We start from the raw sequence: 21096 nt of genomic DNA, 5'->3' as shown, positions 1-21096 counted from the left end.
GTGCTTAGTCTCTTTATATGCGGCTTATAATATGTCATGCAATAACTGGGAGCAAAATATGAAGGGGCAGAAATGATGCTATTCTTATACTCCTAGCCTCCATCATGACGAAATGACGCCATGTTACTATATGTAGTCATACGGTGCCTTTTGACAGGACTGTCAGGGATGACACAGCATCAAGCACGCAAGCCTGCCACAAGCTATCAATCAGAAACTTTGCGTAGTAGCGTACAAGCCAAAAGGAAAACATAAGGGCGGTTGGGGCTTCCAGACTTCAAAGGACGCCTGTCCAGCCTCTGGAGCAATCCCTCTGTGTAATGTTAGTGCTTTCAACTGCAAACAGTAGTCACGTCATCCTGTCTTCTACGGCGAAAGCTTTCTGAATCAAAAGGTCCCAAGAAAAGGCGCTGGAACCGGTGAGAAGTGAAGCAAGTGTGGATGCAAGCCTGAGAACGATTGAACCTGGTTCTTGTTGGCCAACAGTTATGCTGTCTGGTCATAAGGTCCTCGAGTACGTCCGATATCACATATTTTGGAAAATGTTGGAGACAGACAATTAGTAGTAGTAGTAGTAGTAGTATTATTTAACGCCGGGCTCGGCCCGGCTCATTAGCCGGCCGTTAGCAACCTCCCGAGGGGTATCTCGGCGCGCTTTCTATTTTCTCTATTTACACAGCGGAAAACAAGGGCATAGAAGCGAATCGAGCCTGACCGGGTTCGTGCCCGGTCCTGCTTACAGGTTTGTTCACTGACGCGACCCCGTGCCTTCAGGCGCACGGAGGATTCGTCTGACGGCAGTTGACGGCTCTTCATCGAGAGGGGCCTGTGTCCAAACAGCGGAGCTGTCGGTCGTTTGTAGCCATGGAGACGAAGTTCCCAACAAGTGTGGGCTCGACGGCACAGGCGGGTGGTTGTTGTCGATAGCCAGCCGGGTTATCCTTGCCACGGGTAAGCGGGGAGGAGGTGGAGGGAGCAGGATTCGAACCTACGTTACTCAAGTAACAGCCATGGCGCTTAACCACTGCGCCATTCCCCCCAGACAGACAAGGTACACGCGCCGCTTGAAGTAAGAAGGATAGGGTGTTATCATCGAGCAACTACCTTCAGTAGCAAATACCTAGATATCTACCTACCTCCCTACCTGTTTGCCTCCCTGCCCATATCTTTATCTGCCTGTTTATTTATATGCTTTTGCTCAGTTCCCTCTTCTCATGGGGAAAAGTCACTGAGTGCAGACGCCGATTGTGTATGGCAAAAGTCCCTGCCGACTTTTGAAAGCGGCTGTTTGAAAAACGCCCAAAAGATGCAAGCAACAGACCACCCCTGCAGCTTATCCACTGACTTACTATCTCTGAATTTCTCAAGATTGAAGGTCGAAAGCACAGATCCAGGGCGGGGATTCATGTGAGTCACCAGCAACCGCAATCCAGGCGGTCAAACTCGACTTTTGGGGGTCAATGGGAGCGGGGTTCTGTAGATATACTGGCTTGGGGGGTGAGAATAACAAACAAACCTTGCCGTGCCATGCTCGGTGGATGGCGCGTATGCTTTAAGGGGAGCCGGGCAAACGGGCTGCGCCAGCTTGTGAGGGCGGTAGATTACCTGGTCAACACAAGCCGTTGTGAACCACCGCTTGGATCTGGCCATCAGTCAAAGACGGTACCTTGCTTGAGATTTGTATGAAGGCTGACCACTGAGCGGGGCACAAATCAGTCACGTCCCACCCCATCCTTTCGTGACTTCCTTTTTGATATTGTCCTGGAGAAGAACCTGCTCGACGGCTTTTTTTTTGACTGACCAACACGAATTTGGCATTCGAGGACAGTGGGTCCAGTTCCCGTCAAAGTAGCACACAGTAGCCAGCGTTACTGATTTCAAGAACTGATCCCACTCCTTATGCTCCTTTGAAAGCCTGCCCCGCCACCTGAAAATGCAAGTCTTCAGTTTCTTTCCTCCCTGCCACAAAACGCAAGCCGTTTCTCCTCCCATTTCTCGTCCCCTCCTCAGTTTCTTCTCAATCTACATCTGCTTGTCGCCATCGATTTACTACTCACTGGCAATGTGAGCAGCAGGTCTGACATCCAAATCTGCTGCAAACAACAAATAAGCCCGTTTGGTACCCTCTTACCTGAACTCTACTTTCTCAACTGCTCATCACCTGCCTACCTACCTAGGTTCTTTTGACCGCTCTCCTCTCCACTGTAGCCACGTATCGCTTCTTCCTTTTCCTCTGCCCGTCTCTCCATTCCCACACCTTCAACCATCGTATATTGTTCGCGACACATTCCAACACAGCTTCCAGAAATCTGAAAATTCCAGGGTCCCCTACAGACGTAAGCGGTAGTTGAGATGACGGGAAGGCAAGCGATGGTAAGATCTTGTTTTCTTTTGTTGTGAACATATCAGTGCTGACTTTGTTGTCGGAGAAGCAATTCAGGCAGGAGCACCGATTTCAAAAAAGAGAGCGACTGCGGCCTTCCGCTTTACAAGCCCACCGTGCAGATAGCGGACTAGAAGTGTTTATATCAAGACAGAGAAAACAACAAAGACATTCACTTCTTCATTTGACAGATGTAGCCAACTGTGACCAGCCCATACCTAACAAGACTACTCGTCCTGGGCATGAGTTAAAAAGGCTTCGCCCAGGGCAAGACTCGTCAGATAAACTGACCATTACAGGACAGGGAAGGAGAATCCCGGTGTCAGGCATGAGGCTATCAGTTTCACTAGACAGTCCTAAGCGTGACTTCAAAAAGCTCATAACAATGCACGATATGAGTTTCTTTCTTGATCTCAAGCTCAGACTTCCCCCCTGTGTTCCTGCTTTGCCGGTGTTGCAGATGGCATCTTTCATATCCGGACCACAACTTCTGCGGGCTCTGTTTGGCTCGACATCGCAGCCGGAATGAGCAAAACATTCAATCAAGAGGGCTTGAACCCACATTGGCGAGTCTCTAACTCTGAGGCTATTTCAGCTAATGTCTGCTCCTTCACGCATAGATCTCTATAACACGACGCGCGCCTCTCACATTACCGCTTCGCCTGGCGATGTGGAAGGTATCCTCTACAATCTGAGATCATCTCAATCCCATCAAGAAGGCAGTAGGTACATACAAGATGCCACGATTACAGCCTTTCTCACGGCACCTCACTAATTTCTATCAGTCACACCAAGTCGGACCCTATGACAGCGAAGAACATTCCGTCGACGAATTCTAGCTGGCCAAGAGATCCTCCATGATGCCCACTGGTCTTGGGCTTGATCAAAATCGATTATCTTTCCGACATTGACAAGAAAATCGAGCATGATGCCAAACATGACGCCGAACTCATCGAAACAGATGTCGAATCTGATGACGTAGACGAGGAAGGAATCACTGGGCATGGCATCTATCACAACAGTCTTTAGCTCTGTGGTGTATACCAGAAAGAGCATTGTTCTGAACTCTTATGCAAACCCGTCCCATCGCGTTCCATAATATCGACCTAAACGAGGCCGTTCCCACCAAAACCCTTACCTACCTACTTACCTACCTACGTACCTGACTATTTATACGATATTTATCCAAATTAACCTTTTTACTGCTAAAATGTATCTAGTGCGGACGCGGATTATGTATGATAAAGGTGACTGCTAATTATTGGAAATGCTTGCTTGGTAAAAACGTTCTTAGAAGTGCAGAAGAACGCCAACATCAAACATATCATGTCCTGGCTCGATCTCCCCAATGTCAGGATTCTCCCACTCTCCACCAATGCCCCTTAACCATCCCAGATGAGTCGCATGATGACATCCTGATCCCCCGACGTCATCCACTGCTGCTCCCCGCCGCCAACCACATCAAACGAGAGTGACCCCTCGCCCAGCCAAGTCGCAATCTCATCATCCAATATGGTCATTTCAGGCGTGGGCATCTGCGACAGACCAACCAGCTGTTCCTCCTGCTGCTGCTGCTGCGGCGGCTGTTGTGGGTGTTGCAGCTGACCATACTTATCTGCCACCGAGATCGACGGCAGCGGCGAAAAGATCCGATCCACGAGGCTGCCCTGTGAGCTCACCTCCCTCTTCTCCTGCAGCAGCCGCTGTCTGTACTGCTCTATGGCGTCTCGGAAGTTGGAAAGGATGCCAAAGTACTGCCCGGCCTGCGGGCTGAGGCGTTTGAGCTCGCCCAGGATGTGGAGGGAGCTGCGAAACGCCTCGCGCCTCTCGCTCGCGTCGGCTGCTTCTTTGGCTTCGTCGACGAGGAGAGAGAATCCCAGCACCAGCCCCGTGGCGAAGATCCAAGCTCTATGAGGTGGATCGTGTCAGCAAGTGCCATTCCAAGTATAAACATGGAAGAGCATGGTGGGCCAAAGGAAGAGAGAGTACGCCCTTACTTTATGATGCACATGTTCCCCGGCAGCAGTCCACAGTCCATAGCCTGCCGACACGTCTGCGCCATGTACGTAGCCGCCTCGACGCACGCGCGGGACAGCTCCGAGACGAGCTCGTGATCAGGGCCATGGGCTGCTGCACCGGCGCTACCGCGCGACGACCCTCGAAGCTGCGGCATGACCTGGCGGATCAGGAACCGCCTCGTGATCAAGATGACGGCAAAGTAGTACGCGCCAGCCACATGGATGTTCCCAACGGCGACGCCCCGCCCGTGGCTCAAGAGGTCCCGCGGCCCCCGACGAAGCGACTGGGGGAAATCGCGGCTGCGCTGCCGCAGCGTGCGCAGGAAGGCCTCCGCCGAGGGGGCGTCTAGTTCGCCTTCTGTGGACTTGGCGACGGCGGCGTTCAGAACGGAGGAGAGACCGTGGATGGCGGCCAGAGCGGTGCTGCGGTGGGTGTGTGGTTTTTCCTCCTGGCGGGGTTGGTGCTGGGTCTCTGGGCCGGTTCCGAGAGGCGCGCTGCTGCGGCGGCCGAGGATGGAGCTGCAGACTACGTCGAGGACGCGGAGGCTTTTTGATGTGCGCATACTGTATGAATATCACCAAGTCAGCCAAGGGGATTCTTTTTGTTTTTTTTTTTTTTTTTTTTTTTTTCAGTGGCTCTCAGCCATTAATGGCAAGCCACTTACCGTGCATCCCGCACATCCGGCTTCAAATGTCTCTGCTGGCTTTCGATGTGCAGACCCAGGATGTCAGCAGCCTTGGACGCCACGCCAATGTACATGAACGCCGAGTTGCGCCGGCAGGCACCCAGCATGTAGAAGGCCATGAGCAGAAACGCCCGGGTCAGGTCGAGCGTCGGGTCCTGAAGCATCTTGTCAAAGGCCATCTTGCGAGCCTGCGTAAAGTACCTGGCCGCGATGGCAGCGTCTGAAGCGCCCTCTCCCCGGCATTGGGCGCCGATGGCGATCATGAGGTAGAGCGAGGCGAGCGAGGCTTCAGGTGGTCGCCTGCGTGCTGGCGGTTCGTTGCGGTCGCAATCTGTGGGCTGTGCGGATAGCCCCAGGAGCTGGTTAAGCTCGGCTGGGATGAAAAGGTCCAAAAGACCGCTAGACTGCGGTGACGGTCAGGAGTTTGCAAACACTGAGATTCAGAACAATCTTGGAAAAGACATAAAAAAAAACAGGCAGTAAACGCACAACATCAAGAAAACATCGTGTCAGCTCTTCCTTGACCTCAAAGGTGAGATCATCTTGGAAAGCCGGCGAGACTGCGTCTGGGTCGGCTGCCTCAAACAGCCGCTGGGTGTCTTGGTCGTCGGTAAAGTTGGATGGTCCAGCATGGCGCTTGAGAGTGTGTTGGAGGAATCGGAGAAAAGATATTGCAGCAGTGTCGCCAATAAAAACTGCAGTGTTTGCATCGCTGTAGTTAGCGCCGATCAAGACACAGGGGCACTAGCTGCCAAGGAGTTTGGACCCCGGAGCTAAAACCCTTAAAGAGACGCCATGTTTGATTTTCTGGGGGTAGAATACAAAGCAAAACCCGCATACCTCTTTCTCCACTTGAACTAGACAGCATCACAGCCGGCTGCTGCGATGAAGACCTCGTGTCATTCGAGCCGTCTAAAACATCATCGGCATCCACCCCTTCCTCTTCGATCACGCCCCTAACCCTGGGATTCGGCAGAACGCGAGCCACTTCCGGGTTGCTCTCGCTATAGCTACCCCATGCGGCCGAAGGTGAAGACGCCACGTCCGAGAGGTCGTCATTGTCGCACACGTCCTCCCCGCCCACCCTGCTGCTGCGACCGGCAGCCGACCGCCTCGACCTGTGGGAGCTGCCCCGCCGCCCGGGGACGTAGCGACAAACATCACCAAGGCCCTTTTTGGAGCAGGAACCGCAGGGCTGGGCGCCGTCGCACCGCTTCTTGGATGATTTGCAGGTCTGGCAGGCCCGGGCGACGCGCTGCCGGTCCTCTGGCCGGACTGGCGGGCGCGGCATTTGTGGATATCGTGCTCGGGGAGGGTGGGGACGATGGGTCCGGTGAGCACAGAGGGTGGGGACGATGGGTCCGGTGAGCACAGAGGGTGCGGGAAATCAATCGATGCCCCCCCCAAGTCTAGGGAGCTAGTGCAATGCGGGTGCGGGTGTTTGCTGGATCTTCCTGATGGTGCAATTCCATCGTGATCAGGGCGGATCCGTTCCCAACATATGTCACTTCAAACTCGTAAAAGGGCGGACAGGCACCTTGTTCAGGGGCATTGTCAGCTGATGGTTGTTGCTTCCTTCTCTGGACAAACTGGGCTCCACTACTGGTGATACCAAACTGCGGGGGTGCATTCCAAGATAGTGTTTTCGATATTAATTCACCAAGTGCTGGGTGCATTATCCGACGGACATGTCGGATGTGGGCAAGGTGGGCTTGTCATTATCATTCGTGTGGAGAATACCCCTGATTGCAGTTGTCGGTGCAGCGAATCTGATTGTTTGAACTGATTGCCGACTTGGACGAATCAGACCCCTATTTTCCCAAGATAGCAGCAACACAACGACTGTCCCTTCTTGACCCGACTGTACCCGCCCGCATGCAGCACATTACGAAGATAAGCAAACAAAATCAGGGTGGTTATCACTTGAAAAAAAAAAAAAAAAAAAAAAAAAAAAAAAAAAAAAAAAAAAAAAAACTTGGAGGGTAGCGAGCTGACAGCATCCGCAAGGGCGAAGCCGAAGATGCTAGATAATTGGCCCGCCCTCAAACCCGGGTTGTGCGGATGCGTCCACCACATTGGCGATGACGTCGTGGAAAACGGGAGCGGATGCAGCACAAAATAGCTGTCGCATGGGCGACTGGGCGAGATAGCTGTCGTGTTTACAGCCGCCCGAACAGCTGGGCCCTCTGGAAATACGTGGACGGCGCGTAATAGGATGCGATCTGGGTCGGCTGTGGAAGCATCCCCTGTCAGATAAGAACTCGGGTGTTGGGGGTCGGTGATGTGGGCGGCGGAAACATAAAGTCGCCAAGTGAGGAACTTGGATAGAATGAAACAGAAAACTATTCGCATTATCTACCTCTAGCAATCCACCAGCAACCATCTATCAGTCTGCCCAAATTATAAGTTGCTACGTGCTTAATATTGCGATATCCATCATTGCGCATCGCAACATAATCACAATTCACAATCCACAGAAATGAACCACAGAAGCACATCCGCCCACAATGGCTCCGCCTCGGGCTGGAGACGGCTCAGCGTCGGCGTCATAGGCGGGGGCATCGGCGGCATGTCGACGGCCATCAGCTTGAGGAGGGCAGGCCACGACGTGACCGTGTACGAGCGCAACGATTTTGCCGGCGAGGTTGGGGCATCCGTTTCATGCGCGGCAAACGGCACGCGCTGGCTGCACGAGTGGAAGGTCGACCTGGCCAAGGGCGATGGCGTCATCCTCAAGCGTCTCATCAACCGCGACTGGAAGACCGGGGAGCCCGTCAGCGTCTACGAGCTCGACGACTACGAGGAGAAGTGGGGCTACGTCTATTACATGTTTCACAGGCAGTACATGCACAGCATGCTGAAAGACTGTGCGTTTGACGAGGCGGGTGAGGGCCCGGTGCCTGTGTTGAAGGTCAACCACGCCGTGAGTATCACCCCTAACCCCCATATACACATACACATACACATACACATACACATATACTGACCTCACGCCAACCAAGTGCATCACCATCAACACCGAAACCGGCACCATCGCCTTCAGCAACGGCAAGACAGCCACGCATGACCTCGTCATCGGCGCCGACGGCATCGGCTCAGTCGCGCGCCGCGCCATCGGCCTGAACCCGGAGAAGAGGCCGTCCGACTCGAGCTGCCTGCACGCAAACGTCACCACCGAAGAGGCCAGGGCGCTGGGGCTGGTCGACTACTCCCTCGACGAGGCGCTCGAGTACTGGGGCGGCCAGGAGGGCAAGTGGGACAAGATCGTGCTGTCGCCCTGCAACGGCGGCAACCTGCTGTCGTACTACTGCTTCTTCTCGCGGTCGGCCGGCGACTACACCTCCCAGACCTGGGGCGGCGAGGACAGGCCGGTCGAGGAGCTGCTGGCCCCGTATCCGGAGCTGGACCAGCAGGTCAAGAGCCATCTTGCCATTGGCAAGGAGATTCAGCCGTGGAGGCTTTGGGTGCAGTGAGTGGCTTTTACCTTGTTGCCTATCGAGGCCAGCCACTATCGTAGTTGAGATGCTAACTTGGCTGCTCTAGCGAGCCCTACCCATTTATTACGAAGCGCACAGTAGCCCTGCTAGGGGACGCAGCCCATCCCGTTAGTCTCCTTCATACCCCTTAACTTCGGACAAATCGTTCGTCAAGACGATAAGCTTGAACATATGCTCACACAACAGCAGATGATGCCACATCAAAGCCAAGGCGCCTGCATGGCCATCGAGGACGCCGCCGCACTGGGCATCATCTTCAGCAGGAAGCACTTCCGGGGAGACTTGAGCGAGTGCCTGGCCGTCTACGAGCAGGTCCGGCTTCCGCGTGCCACGCGAGTACAGGCTGCCGCCGCCAAGGCCGCATCCAACATCAACGAGAGGATCGGTGAGTCACCAAAAGAGCCTGACAACCCTAAACCTGCAAGTGTGCTTTGCTAACAGTCCCCGGGGCAGGATTCTCGAGCAACACCAACACAGCCACGTACAAGGTCGAGGACGAGACGAAAAAGTTGACCATTGAGGAAATGAACGCGTAAGTTCTTTGTATCCGGTGCAAGAAGCCTGCTGTTGCTGTCTTTGTGAGTAGACCTGGCTAACCGTCTTCTACTTTTAGATATGACATGTACAAGGACATTGAGGAAGTGTTTTCCAAGAGGAGGCAGACAGAGTTCGTACCACAGTTTATCCGCGGTCTACCTGTGGGCTTGAAGCTTCCAAGCGGAATAGTCATTGGGGCCAGCGCCTGAGAATTGTGCGCTTTTAGTTTTGTCTTGACTTGTATACCTTTCAACATAGTTTGGTCACTTTGATTCCCGGGGTTTGGAGTTGGTTTGTGAGATGCGTTTGCGTTGCTAGTATAATCAAACATGTTATTTGTCGAAATACTATGGCTGAAACCAGAAAGTAAAGAATCAAAAGTTATATCCTGAATCTCAGTAGATGGGTGGGTTAAGAGGTACATTGGTAGGCGAGCCGTGAGTATGTAAATAGGTCGGTACTTAGGCAAGTATGGTGGTATCAAGGTGGGTAATTATATGGCTGAACGGTTCCTTCACATTCATATACCTGGGGTTGGCCCAAAGGTGGCTGTCAAGTATTAGAATTAACTGATCAATAATTGGTTCTTAATACCTGAGATTTGCACTTCTCTTTCACACCTAGACTTGTATATATTTCAACCTCTTTCGGCAGCAGGATGCCCTGGGTTGAATTCAAATGTTCAATGCACTTGTTTGACAAATATAATAGGAGAATTTATTTGTTAAAAAAAAGCTATGGCTCAAACCAAGCAGTAACGCCTCGACTTTGCTACCCTGAATCTCATCAGCAATCCCTCTCCACCTTTATTGGGCTCTTGGAGCCATTTCATATATGATTTATGTATTCGAGCACCGAGCCCTAGTTGGGTTCTAAAAGCTCTTGCCTGCTGTTCCTGTACATCTCTCGTTCGTAATTGAACGTTCGACGCTCGACTTCAGGAATAATTGTGCAGCACTTCCCCATCTGTGCTGCTCGCTCCTCCGTCAACCCGTCAACAGCCAATCACCAGATGCCCGGGACGAACCGGTACGGCACGGTCCGGATGTACTCGTCCCACTGCTTGCCGTACTTGTCGCGGCAGCGCTTGTCGCAGCGGTACGACCGGTGGATCAGCAGAATGCCCATGTACACGCCGTAGAACCACACAATGCCGCTGGTGGTGCCGACGAGCGCGCACATGGCAAAGCTGAGGATCAGATCGCCGACGTAGTTGGCGTGGCGCGACCACCCCCACCATCCGCTGCAGAGCAGGATGCTCTCGTGCAGCTTGCCGTCCGAGGTGGTGTACTTGGCGCGGATGAACTTGGGAGCGGCGCCCCAGATGGTGCACCTGCCGTCGGTGCTGCGGACCAGGTCCTTGTGGTTGTTGCTGGTCCTGAAGATGTAGTAGCCGATCAGGCCCGCGGCAAAGGTGAAGGCGACGTAGGCCATGGAGGGATCGGTCTGGTGCTGGCCTAGGTACTGCGCCTGCAGGGTGTACATGACCGGCATCCAGGCGGTGGCGCCCCAGGCCAGGTAGAAGCCAAAGTGGTCGTGGGCAATGTCGATGGTGCGGAGGTACCAGTCCTCGTAGACGAAAAAGTCCACGACGTAAACGGCGTGCAGCAGGGACACGCAGATGATTGAAAGCGATACGCTGCCGAACTTCTGGTACTGATACGCGGCGTTGGAAATATCGCTAAGAGTTGTGTCAGCACAGTGTCAAAAAGAGGGGACAAGTTGTCATGGGGAAACACACATTATCGTCCACGACATCATTCCAACTCTACCAATGGTAAAAAGCTTCAGGTCAAAAGTCTCTCCAATTCTGGGGTTGTGCTCAATGCCCATTTGGAAGTCGTAAACCATGGATCCTGAGTCAAGATTGTCAGCACGCCGCATGCAAAATTTCGACCGACAAATTTCCAGAAAAAACTTACCACTAAACTTCCGATCACGGACATAGGACGGTGCAATGTAGGCCTTGAAAAACACAAAAATCGACAACGCCACACCGGCCATGTTGGTCACGTAGATCAATCCGGTCCAAAGCTTGGGGACGATGGCAGCGTCGACGACGCCCATCCAGCAGAGGACGCCAAAGACGATGTGGGTGACGAACCACGCCTGGAGGCCATTGGTGCGGTAGGGGAGGATGTTTCCTCCGGGCGTCTGCTGCCCCAAGCTGTCCTTGCCCGGCAGGTACTGGAACAGGGCGGCCTGGAAGAGCACCCAGGTGGTGTAGGCGGTGAGGGCGCTCTGGTCGAATTGAAAGTCGTACGCCGTGAGCGATCGGTATATGCTGCCGTTGGCGGTCGCCTGGAGGAACGAGAGGATGGAGCCTTGGTACTCGCACATGATGACGTTTGCGACCAGGACGCAGAGAGGGCAGAACAAAAGGAACAACACCGACATCATCTGGTGCTTGAAGGTGTTGCGTTCATGGGCGCGACCCCATGAGGCATTCTTGTGCTGAATGACATCCATCGCGATGGATTCAACGTGAAAACTAACCCACTTGACTTGGTCGAGGCTGGCTGGCTTGCTGGCAGAGAAAGACAGAGGATTGCCTGAACGACAAAATCCAATTGTTTGCAGGTAACCTGTGCGACTTTTTATCAAGGGAGTTGTGATATGGAGGCAGCGATCCCCTCGCTAGCGTCCAACCTAACCCAATCCTAGACAGTACGTGGTTTCTTTTCATTAGGCACGTTTTTTTTTTTTTTTTTTTTTCTCTTTGTTTTTGGTGGATTGTTCGGCCAAGCTAAACGAAAAAGCAAAAGTAAACTTAAAAAGAGTAGCCGGCATCCGAACACCGGCCCGGCTGCCGCAGCAACATCAGGCCAAACATCTGTAGGGACTCAAGCGCCCAATGGTGCCACGCGTTATGCAATCAGTTGTACGCGATCCGTCTTCCAGTACGTGAGGAAATGCTTTGTTAAGCCCGTTACAATGTCCGTTGCGCAACAAGTCTGTGAGGCGCGTTTGTTTGTGCGGTCCAGCTGGCTGCCCAGAGCTGACTGTTCGATTGCCAGACCCTTGTTCTATGGTATTCATCTGGCGATCCTAGCTAGCAATGGGTGATTCAAATTAGACTTTTTCCGTGACGATCCGCTTAGGTTTTGCTGTGGTAGTTTGACTCGAACTTTATGATGGCCAATTAGCAGGCCATCGATGTTTGCACCGGTGCAAGGTGTTTGCCGGTAGAGCAAGACAGCTTGACAGATATGAAATGTCGCCGTCCGAACATTAAACCGTCATTATTCCTTAGCGCATGTATCCCAAACGCAGCCTAGCTCTGTCGCGACCTGTCACGCTGTTTTGTTCCATGCAGTAGGGCCCGTGCACTCTCGTTTCTGACCGCCTTGAGCTGGCAGAACGCAGTGGCCTACAGTACCTATTTCTAGCTGTATTCTAGGCTAGATTTAGTTAGCCCCGACGCGTTACCCCTCACCTCCCACTGGCGCGCTTTTCATCTTGCGGACATCTCATTTTCACCTTTCACCTACCTCCCTCACCTAGACTCCGGACCCCCGCAGCGCAGGCGCACCTCTTTGATTCGCTTGGATGCATTTGTCACACTCAGCCACGGGCAGCTAATAAGACAATGTCGGACTACGTGTGCCCACCTTCTCCGTGGGCCGTCTCTTGGCAACTGATTTTCGTATTTGTGTACTGGTACGCAATATTCAAGGTTCCTGCAGGACGACAAGTACTTCGACTGGCTAGCATTGTCCCTTTGGCATGCATTAGCTACATGGCCCAATCGAGCCTAGTGCAGACCTGCCAGATTCCCCAGTGGCGGGGAATCGGCGCCGGTCTGCTCTGGATACAGCTCTTCAGCGCCATCGACCTGATCGCCGTGTCGCGCGCAGCCCCCTCTCATTTCTCGATGTCTGCCAATTGGGGGCGCCTCCACGCCGGACTCCAATCGGTGGCGTTGCTTTGGAGCTTCCGTCGGATCGGAACCCTGTGGGCCGTAACAAAGATCCGACCGAGCTATCACGGAACTCGCCGCTCGTTCCTGGTGCGCCAAGTTCCCGCCCTGTGCATAGCATACCTCCTTCTCGATCTCGGCGTTTCTATGCCCCCGCCGGATCTGTCGCTTGTGCAACCACCAAAGCAGGCACTTTGGCCACTGTCGGGCCTTTCAGCCCCTGATCTTGTCTTTCGCCTCGTTGGGTCGATCTCATTTTGGATTACTGTCGCGATTCTGCTCTACATCATACACACCGCGGTTCTGATCGTGGGAGTAGTCTTGCACTGGTGGGAGCCTGCAGACTGCGTTCCTCTCTTTGGCTATATCCAGGATGCTTACAGTATCCGCAACTTTTGGGGGTAGGTCGAGAGCTAAGCAGCGCCATGCGAGGCGAACCTATCTTAAATTCTATGCATCAGCCATCCTTAATTCTATGCAGCAGTAGCTTAACTTTACATCCACTATTGCAGATCAGTATGGCACCAATGCCTCCGCCAAGGCTTGAGTGGCGTCTCCACCCTGATATGCGACACTTTTCTACGCATACCGCGGGGAACTCTGCTGTCCCGCTATGCAAGACTGAACGCCGTCTTTGCAGCTTCTGGTGTGCTCCACCACGCCTCAGACCTCGCAGTGGGCATGTCACCCCAAGAGACACGAGTGTTTTCTTTCTTCCAGGTGCAGGCCCTGGTCATCATGATTGAGGACCTTGCGCAGTTTCTTGTCGGAAAAACGGTGCAGCGGAGCCCGATTATGAGCCGACTTGCCAAGGTCGTAGGGTTCTTTTGGGTCATTCTGGTCATGGCCTGGTCCACCCCGAGCTGGCTCTATCCCACGCAACGTTTTGCTGCGGATCCTACAGGGCTGCTGCCTTTTCGTGTCGCTCCCTATCTTTTGGGCTCAAGGTGAATTGTTGTACTGATACCGGCGCCAAGCGCGAGCGCACAAGAAATTACGAGGGAGTCGAGCGGTGATGGCGTAACCTTGTTGTGGACTTCGTCTACTGTAGGGTCTTTAGATGGCGGGTCTAGTGAGAGAGTCGAGATGAACATTGGCTCACCATCGTGACCAAAGACCTTTGCAGCCTACCGGATGCAAATTTGTTCCGAGAAATATCCCGACAGCTCTCCAACATGCATTTTGACCGCCCCTCGCTTCCTGTTTTGTCATTTAGCCGACACTTGGGGCAAAGTTAGAATGCCACAAATTTGCTGAAGCATCCGGCATGCAGCTTATTGGGCGCCTGTCTAAATGCGCTGGCGATGAGGGCTTTCGCAAAAAAAGTGCATGGATCAAAAACTATAGCAAATTATATCGTCAACAACTGCATTACCAATTTCATCCTTTCCCTTAATATCGCCCCATCGAAGAACCTGGCAAATCACCTCCCGTCCCGGTGTCGTTGGCCCAAGTTGTCGGTAGCTCTAAAGATCGTGGCCAATCCAGTAGACAGGCGCGGCAAGGTAAAGTTGCGGCCCGACGTGCAGATCGCCCAGTGGCAATGTTTAGCGATACTGCTAAGATTTCGGAAGATGCCGGCAAGGATGAGGGTGCTGGGTTTGATCCCATGATTGGTTAGCTTGCCCCGTCGCAGGCATCCATTGACAGGACCCTGGATTTTTGCCCAAGTTGTCTCGGAGTAAGCTTCTGCCCGTCTACCCTCATATGACGTTCAAAGACCCTGACGGGCATTACCAGTCATCATGGGCCGCATCCTGCCTGGAAGACCACAAATTTCTAGCTTCCAGACGGCAAGCTATTGTCGAGAGCGACACTGTTAGGTTCCTCGACTGATCGCATGTGGCATTCCTCGATCTGCAAGAAGCCTCTGGCCAGACGAGACCTACTGTCTGGGAAGGTGGCTGGCGCAGCCGCTCCTTTGTTGCCCATGACTGATGAGACCAAGGTGCCCTCGCGCAATCGCCGCTCAAATATGACTGGGAGGATGTCTCATCGCGGTTCGGATACCAACCTTACCGAGCTTGGCCCCGTGCTGATGCTTTACCCGAAAGCAACAAGCAAAAGTCGACATCGCGCATAGCAATCGGGGTCACGATAGACGGCCCGCAAGAATACGCATCTGTATCCATACGAGCAATCTCGTTACGCAACCGGAGAAAAGCTGCCAATGAGGGAAATGGCTTCTAGCGCATCAAGCCCATCCTCGACTTTCAGGGAATAGCTTCAATTATTGTGAGCAAGGGTCCTGCGGTAAGGCTGCTGTTGGCGGAGTTACTGGCAAGCAGCCATGACTTCTGTTTCGGCTGGCAGCCGAATGTCTCTGTTCCCCAATGCGGGCTGGAATCAATCGTCTTGGCTGCAGCCTACGGCGACTGCTTGCTGTTTATTTGCATTTCAGCTGCTCCCGGGTATGGGGAATATTTTCGGGTCGGGGTGAAAGTGAATGATCGTAATAGTCGGGGGGACGGAGGTCAGGCAGTCCAATCCCCTTCTAAGCACAGCCCCAACGCCCCAACAACCGCGATTTTTGGGTTTTCGTGTCCGCAACCATGACAATTTTCGATTTTTTATTGAACGCACGACAAGGAATAGGTTCGTGTGAAAATTGCGCAGCAGGGCCCAATCGCGTCGTGGCGCGAGGAAACAAAGACAGATTGTACGACATGAGTTCGGCGTACTCTAACCCTAAGCCTGTGGACCAGGGCCCATGAGCGGAGCAGATAGTCCGAAGCAGCAGCCAAATGTGTCTTGGAATGCACTAAATACAAGGTTGAAAGCCACCGCCAAGACTCAGAAAAAGAAAAGCCACATGCTTCCTTGTCAAGCTTGCGCCCGCCTTACCGCCATACATCCACAGGTGCTAGGAACGAGTGTCTTTTCTTCTTGTCGCAGTCAAGCCTCCATTTTGATCCACTTCCCCTGCGAACCGCAACAGCGCAAAGCTGAACCTCATCATTGCGCATGTCATGATGTCACACTCACGGGAAAGTGTTCATTCACTCACCAGGGGTCATCCTATGAGAATACACGGGAGAAGTTTTACATGTGTCGAGTCAAGTGACCGCCGGTTTGTCAGCCATACAGCCCACCTTGGGTAGAGCTTCGTTTGCATGGTCGGTGAAATAGCAGAATTGATTCCTTTATACCACGCCCAAATACAGATTTATGTTTGTCACTTCACAACATGTTCAATGCTCCAAGAAACTGGACAAGCACAAGGATGCAGCGGTGTGGTCCAGAAGTGCGGCTCACAATCACAATATGTGCATCGACGCTGCATTCATACGCCCGATGATTTGACAAAAGTGTGTAGATGACCGTTTAGTCAATGGTCTCACATGTGCCGTTTTCGAGAAACAGTTATTCTTAGTTTGATTACCTATATACAATTGAATGTCAACAGTCTGTATCTGCTGTATATGGTCTGATATCCAGAGAAAGCAGCTGTCCGTGTTATCAGCAATATTAAACAAATTGAGGATGACAATTTACGCATATAGTCAAGACACCGGTGTTTATATCGCCGAGTTTGGTAGTATCGGCAGTTGGAGTTTCAAACAGTTATACCTACCTACCTATACTGACACGTCCCATGCCGGGAGATACTGTGCTCGACCGTCACACCTAGTATTGAGTGGATACCCGTAGAAACTGCTAGGTGCTTTCTCTATATTGTTATATCTTTAGTTATACTTGCTTGCGTGGCCTCATAGCGCTTTATTGTATGTAGATAACTTACCTGATGGGAACCACGCCAACACGTTCACGTGCATCGACCTGGTGGCAAATGTTCGAGTCAGGCAAAACAAAAATTGTTTCCCAAGCCAACAGATAAGATACCAAACGCAACGTTCTAGAGCTCCAGCTAGCTAGCCTTATCTGGGCTAACGGGCTGGCCATCTGCAACCAGCGTGCCTTTCGGTACAAGAGCGACGCCCAGATCAGCCTAAATGGGCTGCCTCCAACCAGCCAACAGTGTAGCTTTGGCTACGGAACCCAGCCCAGATCAGCTCCAAAGGACTACATTGAATCTACAACCAACGTGACTTTCAGCCCCGAGACCTTGCATGTGAGCTTCAAGAAGCCAGAATCGCCAAGATGAGTCCTCACTGTAATTCGTTGCACTATTATGTAGCTGTATGTTGCGTTCTTCACAGCCCTTGCTGCGAAACTCGCAAAACACGCAAAACAATGATCAACGAGACCACAATATGCGAAGCTAACTTATTAGCATAGACTTGGTTAGATTCCAAGGGGATTTGTCGACTACAAAAAATGCATGTTATATCCAGTTTTGTTTGCAGTTGTTCGGTATCCTCTTGCTCACTTCACCGGTTCTCACCCCATACACTGCCAGTGTGTTGCTCTAATTCATCACACGACATCATGTTGACAGACTCAATCCCCCCAGTTTACTTCGCCAGAGGAATCCTCACACCCGTCACAACCAGCTCGCCCACCCCAAACAGCCTTACCCAGTGTAGAACTGTCACTAATACCGGGTGGGTGTCAGCGCCACCGGGACGTGGCACCAGCGGCATATTATGGATATGCTTCTCCGTCATCCTGCTGTGCTCATACAAATGCATCCATTTGGACATACCCTCCCAGGCGGAGATCCAAGCCGAGTTTCCAAAGTGGGACAGATTCCGGAACATCTTGAGAAAGGTCTGGTGGATGCTCGTCATGTGCATCGTGCCCGCGGTGCCGCTCTTCATCGCCCTGCTCGAGTACTCCAAAGCCTGTGTCGAGTTGAAAAAAGTCCAATATGCCCAGGCCGAGTTTGCTTCCTGGTTCCAGTCGACCAGCTGGAAGGGGGTCCAAAAACCGACAATCACCATGAGCCACGCTTTTTATGCAAACATGGGCGGGATAGTGCCCATCTTTTCTTCCGAGAGGCAGCGGCCGGCAGAGATGATGGAGATATCGAGTGACAATCAGGTCAACCCTGAAGCCTTCAGCACACAGAATCTTATGGTGGATCAAGAATCAGGGCCAGCTGTCAAGCACGAAACTCGGACCAAGCCTTTCAGTCTCTGCGAATATAGTAAGCAGGAAATCATTTTTTTTCTTTCGTCTTACAAGAGCCGTCACATGTTCTAATGTTTTTCTGGGTTAGTCGAATTTCTCCGGAGTCTCGAAACCGATGAGCAAAGAGCTCCATTCCTACTGACAGAGGCAGACATTGCGGGTTTCGCGAAATCTGATCCCATCGCCAAACTGGTCGCCATCAGCCAAATTCTCTACCTTGGCGTAACTTGCTTCGCTCGATTGAGCCACAAGGTGCCAATTTCGCTGCTGGAGTTGATGACAACGACCTACATATTAGTGTCTGCTCTGATGTACTATTTTTGGTGGCACAAGCCCTATGATGCCCGATACGTCACCGTCCTTTTCAGCCCCGGCTCTGTTTCCCGGTCTGTCGAGTGTGGTCCGTCCGGGGAACTTCCTTTTCAGCACGACCAGCCGGGTTTCAACGCTGCACTCAATCGCCATGGCCAACATTTCGCTTTGAATGAGCAGCTCACTTCTGGAGACGGCAACCCCAAACGCGTCAAGAAAGGGACATTTCAGTATCACGACCTCCTACACCTGGAGAAGGAAAACGTCAGCATGGTGCTGATTTATGTCTGCTGCCTTACCCTTTCAGCCTCGAACGGCTTCCTTGCCCTACCTTGGGCATGGAGTACGTTTCCATCGCCCTCTATGCAATACGCTTGGAACACGGCATCCGGATTTGCCATGGTATTTCCCGCTTCTTTTCCTGTTTTTTTTGTGGCCCGAGCAAAATATCTCCAGCGAATTTCACGTGGAGAGTCTGGGGTCTTGGGAAAGGTTGTTTTTTACTTTCTTTCCCTGTTTTACGTGGTGTCAAGACTCATCATCATCGTCATTGCGATGTGCTACCTTCGCTCGATGCCACTCAGGGTTTACGAAAAGTTCTCCTGGGAGGACTCACTTCCAACATTTGCATAGACGTTTCTCAAGCTTAAACTGCCGGGGCTTGTGATATTCTTAGATATAGTACTGTCTTTTATAGCAGTTGGGAGTAGCCATGGACAGTTCTGAGAAGGAAACAGAGCAAAGACATAACCGAGACTTACACCTACCTTCACTGGTAGTTAGACAAAGAGGAAGGAGAATTAGGAGCACTGCAGTATATCCCCTCTAATGCTGATGCAATAAATTCCAAGTGGACCCAACGGCCGCTATTGATACCGTGTAACCATGGTACGAAGAGGCCAATGCTTTCAAAACCAGCTCGAAAAACTAACACAATGCACTTTGGTTGGCCATCCTAGTACCCAGCTCGAGTGCCTTGCACAACCTTCCTTGCCATTTCAGATAGTAATTTTGCTATTAGTGTTCCCTACGACCCGGATTCACTGAGATAAGTGGCGATTGTTTCCAACTTTGGGTTCCAGCGTTTTTCCACACCAATTCGTCTGGGGCCAGAAAGAGGTGGTTGATTGAATGAATCAATTATGTGAATAGGATGGTATCAATGTTCACTCTCCTGAGCTTGTGGCACTACGTCCACATTGGGGATTGCCATAACCTCAGGCCTCTCTTGATTCCATGCGGGCTTTATCGCCTCCTTATCATGAATTCCGTGTCGTGGCGTGGTCTGGAGCGGCTTTCCGATGCCACCATGCGCTGGCTTCTACAGCCAAATCTTAGTCTGCAATTGGGCGCCTAGTCAACTTTACAACACGATAGGGATAAAACAAACCAGGGTCTGGAGCTTGTGTGTAGGATAGTTTTGCGGTTCCAGAACATGTCCGGCCCAGTGGCACACTCATCCAGGGGATTATTTGTAAATTTTTCGGGTGCACTAGAAGGAAGCAATCTACGCATGTGGAACTGGATAGAGAGTAATTTGAGCGAGTGCAGCCACCCTGCCTAGACTTTGCTCTGCAGAGGGATATTTCAATTATGTTTTTGAACACGTGACGAGATGATAGTCAAAGAATATGACATAGCATCGTCGATATTTCCTGGCTAGACGAAATTATGGTACTCTGTATATTGACGGTGGTTGTCGAAGCGACGCAGGCAAGAATGCACAAATAAAACCCTGCCTGGTGGCGGTCAGAAGCCGAGCCCAGTGGGCGTCTGATGATGCGCTGTATGCGCATGGGGTTCAGCCACCTTACCACAAGACCACCCTCCCACACGAGTGCAACAGTGACATTAATCTTGGGTAGCTAAGATAAGCAGGGATATAAATCGGTTTTTCTCGCACTTTTGAGCAAAGATGTCAAGATATCGATCGCGATCTTTCAAAAACCTCCTGATTCTAGATGAATTGCCAAAACGTCGAACCCTGGCGCGATGAGCTGTTTCGGAACAAATTTTGTTGTCACTGTTCGCAAACTGCTGCATCGACAGATACGACAGCACGTGCCAACCTCCGAGGTTGACCCGACCCTGTTCAAGACAACTTTGGGGCAAAAGTTTGGTCCACAAGGTTACTCGCTGGATGTGAGTCGCATCAACAATATCGTTTACGCGAACACGGCTTCGATGATCCAAGTTCTAGACGCTGACTGCTGCTCCTCTTTGCCAGATTGTTCACGACATCTACTGTATATCAAATATTCCCAAGCGTTTGTCAAAGGCACGTTGGGCTGTCATGAACCTTTTTGTCTTCTTGGTTCATCGCTCCAGGCAGCAATCTACGCTGGGATCCAGGGTTTTGGCTGACGATCTGATTTAACTGGACAGGCTGATCTTGAAAAGTGTAGACCAAAGCTTTTCGAAGAGGTATACGAGAAGAGGGAGGAGGGAAAGAGGCAAAAGGGGAAGAGGTGGAACGGAAAGAGGGTGGAGAGGGGCAGAAAGGGGAAGAGTTCTGCAGCGTTTTTCACCGAGCACGATTGAAGCCACCATAAACCCGTTCAGACCACCTCCGCCAGTCCCAGAAGCATTCGAATCGGCTGCGACTGGCCACTTTCAACCTTGCATTTTTACCCACCTGAATAAACTTGATTATTTTGCAAGGCATCTATACAGTACCTCTACAAGGATCGCAGTCTCCAGGTAAGTTGGT

The 21096-nt window shown here is 52.0% G+C and overlaps 6 protein-coding genes and 1 pseudogene across 7 annotated transcripts; 4 read left to right on the top strand and 3 right to left on the bottom strand.

Annotated features, from left to right (window-relative positions):
- Positions 1-967: 967 nt before the first annotated feature.
- MGG_20278 lies at positions 968-1039 on the bottom strand (annotated as a pseudogene). Its single transcript has one exon. The product of its transcript is annotated as a tRNA-OTHER (tRNA).
- A 2517-nt stretch (positions 1040-3556) lies between these two features.
- On the bottom strand, positions 3557-6453 carry MGG_03763 (uncharacterized protein). Its single transcript, XM_003720077.1, has 5 exons — positions 5928-6453; positions 5577-5782; positions 5067-5491; positions 4381-4965; positions 3557-4291 (listed from the first exon to the last, which is right to left on the bottom strand). The coding sequence occupies exons 1-5, from the start codon at positions 6376-6378 to the stop codon at positions 3766-3768; spliced, it is 2193 nt and encodes a 730-aa protein (XP_003720125.1). The 5' UTR covers positions 6379-6453; the 3' UTR covers positions 3557-3765.
- Positions 6454-7347: 894 nt separating this feature from the next.
- On the top strand, positions 7348-9512 carry MGG_03764 (salicylate hydroxylase). The gene is made up of 6 exons (XM_003720076.1): positions 7348-8010; positions 8090-8556; positions 8631-8691; positions 8774-8969; positions 9038-9116; positions 9198-9512. The coding sequence occupies exons 1-6, from the start codon at positions 7567-7569 to the stop codon at positions 9328-9330; spliced, it is 1380 nt and encodes a 459-aa protein (XP_003720124.1). The 5' UTR covers positions 7348-7566; the 3' UTR covers positions 9331-9512.
- A 315-nt stretch (positions 9513-9827) lies between these two features.
- MGG_03765 (7-dehydrocholesterol reductase) lies at positions 9828-12377 on the bottom strand. The gene is made up of 3 exons (XM_003720075.1): positions 11044-12377; positions 10863-10977; positions 9828-10802 (listed from the first exon to the last, which is right to left on the bottom strand). Exons 1-3 carry the CDS (start codon positions 11588-11590, stop codon positions 10127-10129), a joined length of 1338 nt encoding a protein of 445 aa, XP_003720123.1. The 5' UTR covers positions 11591-12377; the 3' UTR covers positions 9828-10126.
- Positions 12378-12579: 202 nt separating this feature from the next.
- Positions 12580-14432, top strand: MGG_03766 (uncharacterized protein). The gene is made up of 2 exons (XM_003720074.1): positions 12580-13441; positions 13553-14432. Exons 1-2 carry the CDS (start codon positions 12711-12713, stop codon positions 13989-13991), a joined length of 1170 nt encoding a protein of 389 aa, XP_003720122.1. The 5' UTR covers positions 12580-12710; the 3' UTR covers positions 13992-14432.
- A 2997-nt stretch (positions 14433-17429) lies between these two features.
- Positions 17430-19112, top strand: MGG_03767 (uncharacterized protein; the record flags this gene model as incomplete). Its single annotated transcript, XM_003720073.1, has 3 exons — positions 17430-18090; positions 18163-18729; positions 19084-19112. The coding sequence occupies 3 exons, from the start codon at positions 17430-17432 to the stop codon at positions 19110-19112; spliced, it is 1257 nt and encodes a 418-aa protein (XP_003720121.1).
- A 1266-nt stretch (positions 19113-20378) lies between these two features.
- On the top strand, positions 20379-20927 carry MGG_17762 (uncharacterized protein; the record flags this gene model as incomplete). Its single annotated transcript, XM_003720072.1, has 2 exons — positions 20379-20528; positions 20772-20927. The coding sequence occupies 2 exons, from the start codon at positions 20379-20381 to the stop codon at positions 20925-20927; spliced, it is 306 nt and encodes a 101-aa protein (XP_003720120.1).
- Positions 20928-21096: the final 169 nt, after the last annotated feature.

The sequence above is a fragment of the Pyricularia oryzae genome, chromosome 6 (genome assembly GCF_000002495.2).
Source record: "Pyricularia oryzae 70-15 chromosome 6, whole genome shotgun sequence".
Lineage (NCBI taxonomy): Eukaryota > Fungi > Ascomycota > Sordariomycetes > Magnaporthales > Pyriculariaceae > Pyricularia > Pyricularia oryzae.
The sequence above is the reverse complement of the archived record's forward strand: the minus strand, read 5'-3'. Positions and strand labels throughout refer to the sequence as shown.

What these genes read in the sequence shown, in the direction of transcription:
- MGG_03766 (XM_003720074.1), top strand. Translation starts at nt 12,711, where the DNA reads ATGTCGGACTACGTGTGCCCACCTTCTCCGTGGGCCGTCTCTTGGCAA. An exon ending in AGTATCCGCAACTTTTGGGG is followed by an intron (nt 13,442 to 13,552) that starts GTAGGTCGAGAG and finishes CCACTATTGCAG; the next exon opens with ATCAGTATGGCACCAATGCC.
- MGG_03763 (XM_003720077.1), bottom strand. Translation starts at nt 6,378, where the DNA reads ATGCCGCGCCCGCCAGTCCGGCCAGAGGACCGGCAGCGCGTCGCCCGG. An exon ending in TAGTTCAAGTGGAGAAAGAG is followed by an intron (nt 5,783 to 5,927) that starts GTATGCGGGTTT and finishes CAAACACTGCAG; the next exon opens with TTTTTATTGGCGACACTGCT. An exon ending in GGGAACATGTGCATCATAAA is followed by an intron (nt 4,292 to 4,380) that starts GTAAGGGCGTAC and finishes TCCACCTCATAG; the next exon opens with AGCTTGGATCTTCGCCACGG.
- MGG_03764 (XM_003720076.1), top strand. Translation starts at nt 7,567, where the DNA reads ATGAACCACAGAAGCACATCCGCCCACAATGGCTCCGCCTCGGGCTGG. An exon ending in CCGTGGAGGCTTTGGGTGCA is followed by an intron (nt 8,557 to 8,630) that starts GTGAGTGGCTTT and finishes TGGCTGCTCTAG; the next exon opens with CGAGCCCTACCCATTTATTA. An exon ending in CAACATCAACGAGAGGATCG is followed by an intron (nt 8,970 to 9,037) that starts GTGAGTCACCAA and finishes TCCCCGGGGCAG; the next exon opens with GATTCTCGAGCAACACCAAC.
- MGG_03765 (XM_003720075.1), bottom strand. Translation starts at nt 11,590, where the DNA reads ATGGATGTCATTCAGCACAAGAATGCCTCATGGGGTCGCGCCCATGAA. An exon ending in CCGTGATCGGAAGTTTAGTG is followed by an intron (nt 10,978 to 11,043) that starts GTAAGTTTTTTC and finishes ATCTTGACTCAG; the next exon opens with GATCCATGGTTTACGACTTC. An exon ending in ATGATGTCGTGGACGATAAT is followed by an intron (nt 10,803 to 10,862) that starts GTGTGTTTCCCC and finishes CACAACTCTTAG; the next exon opens with CGATATTTCCAACGCCGCGT.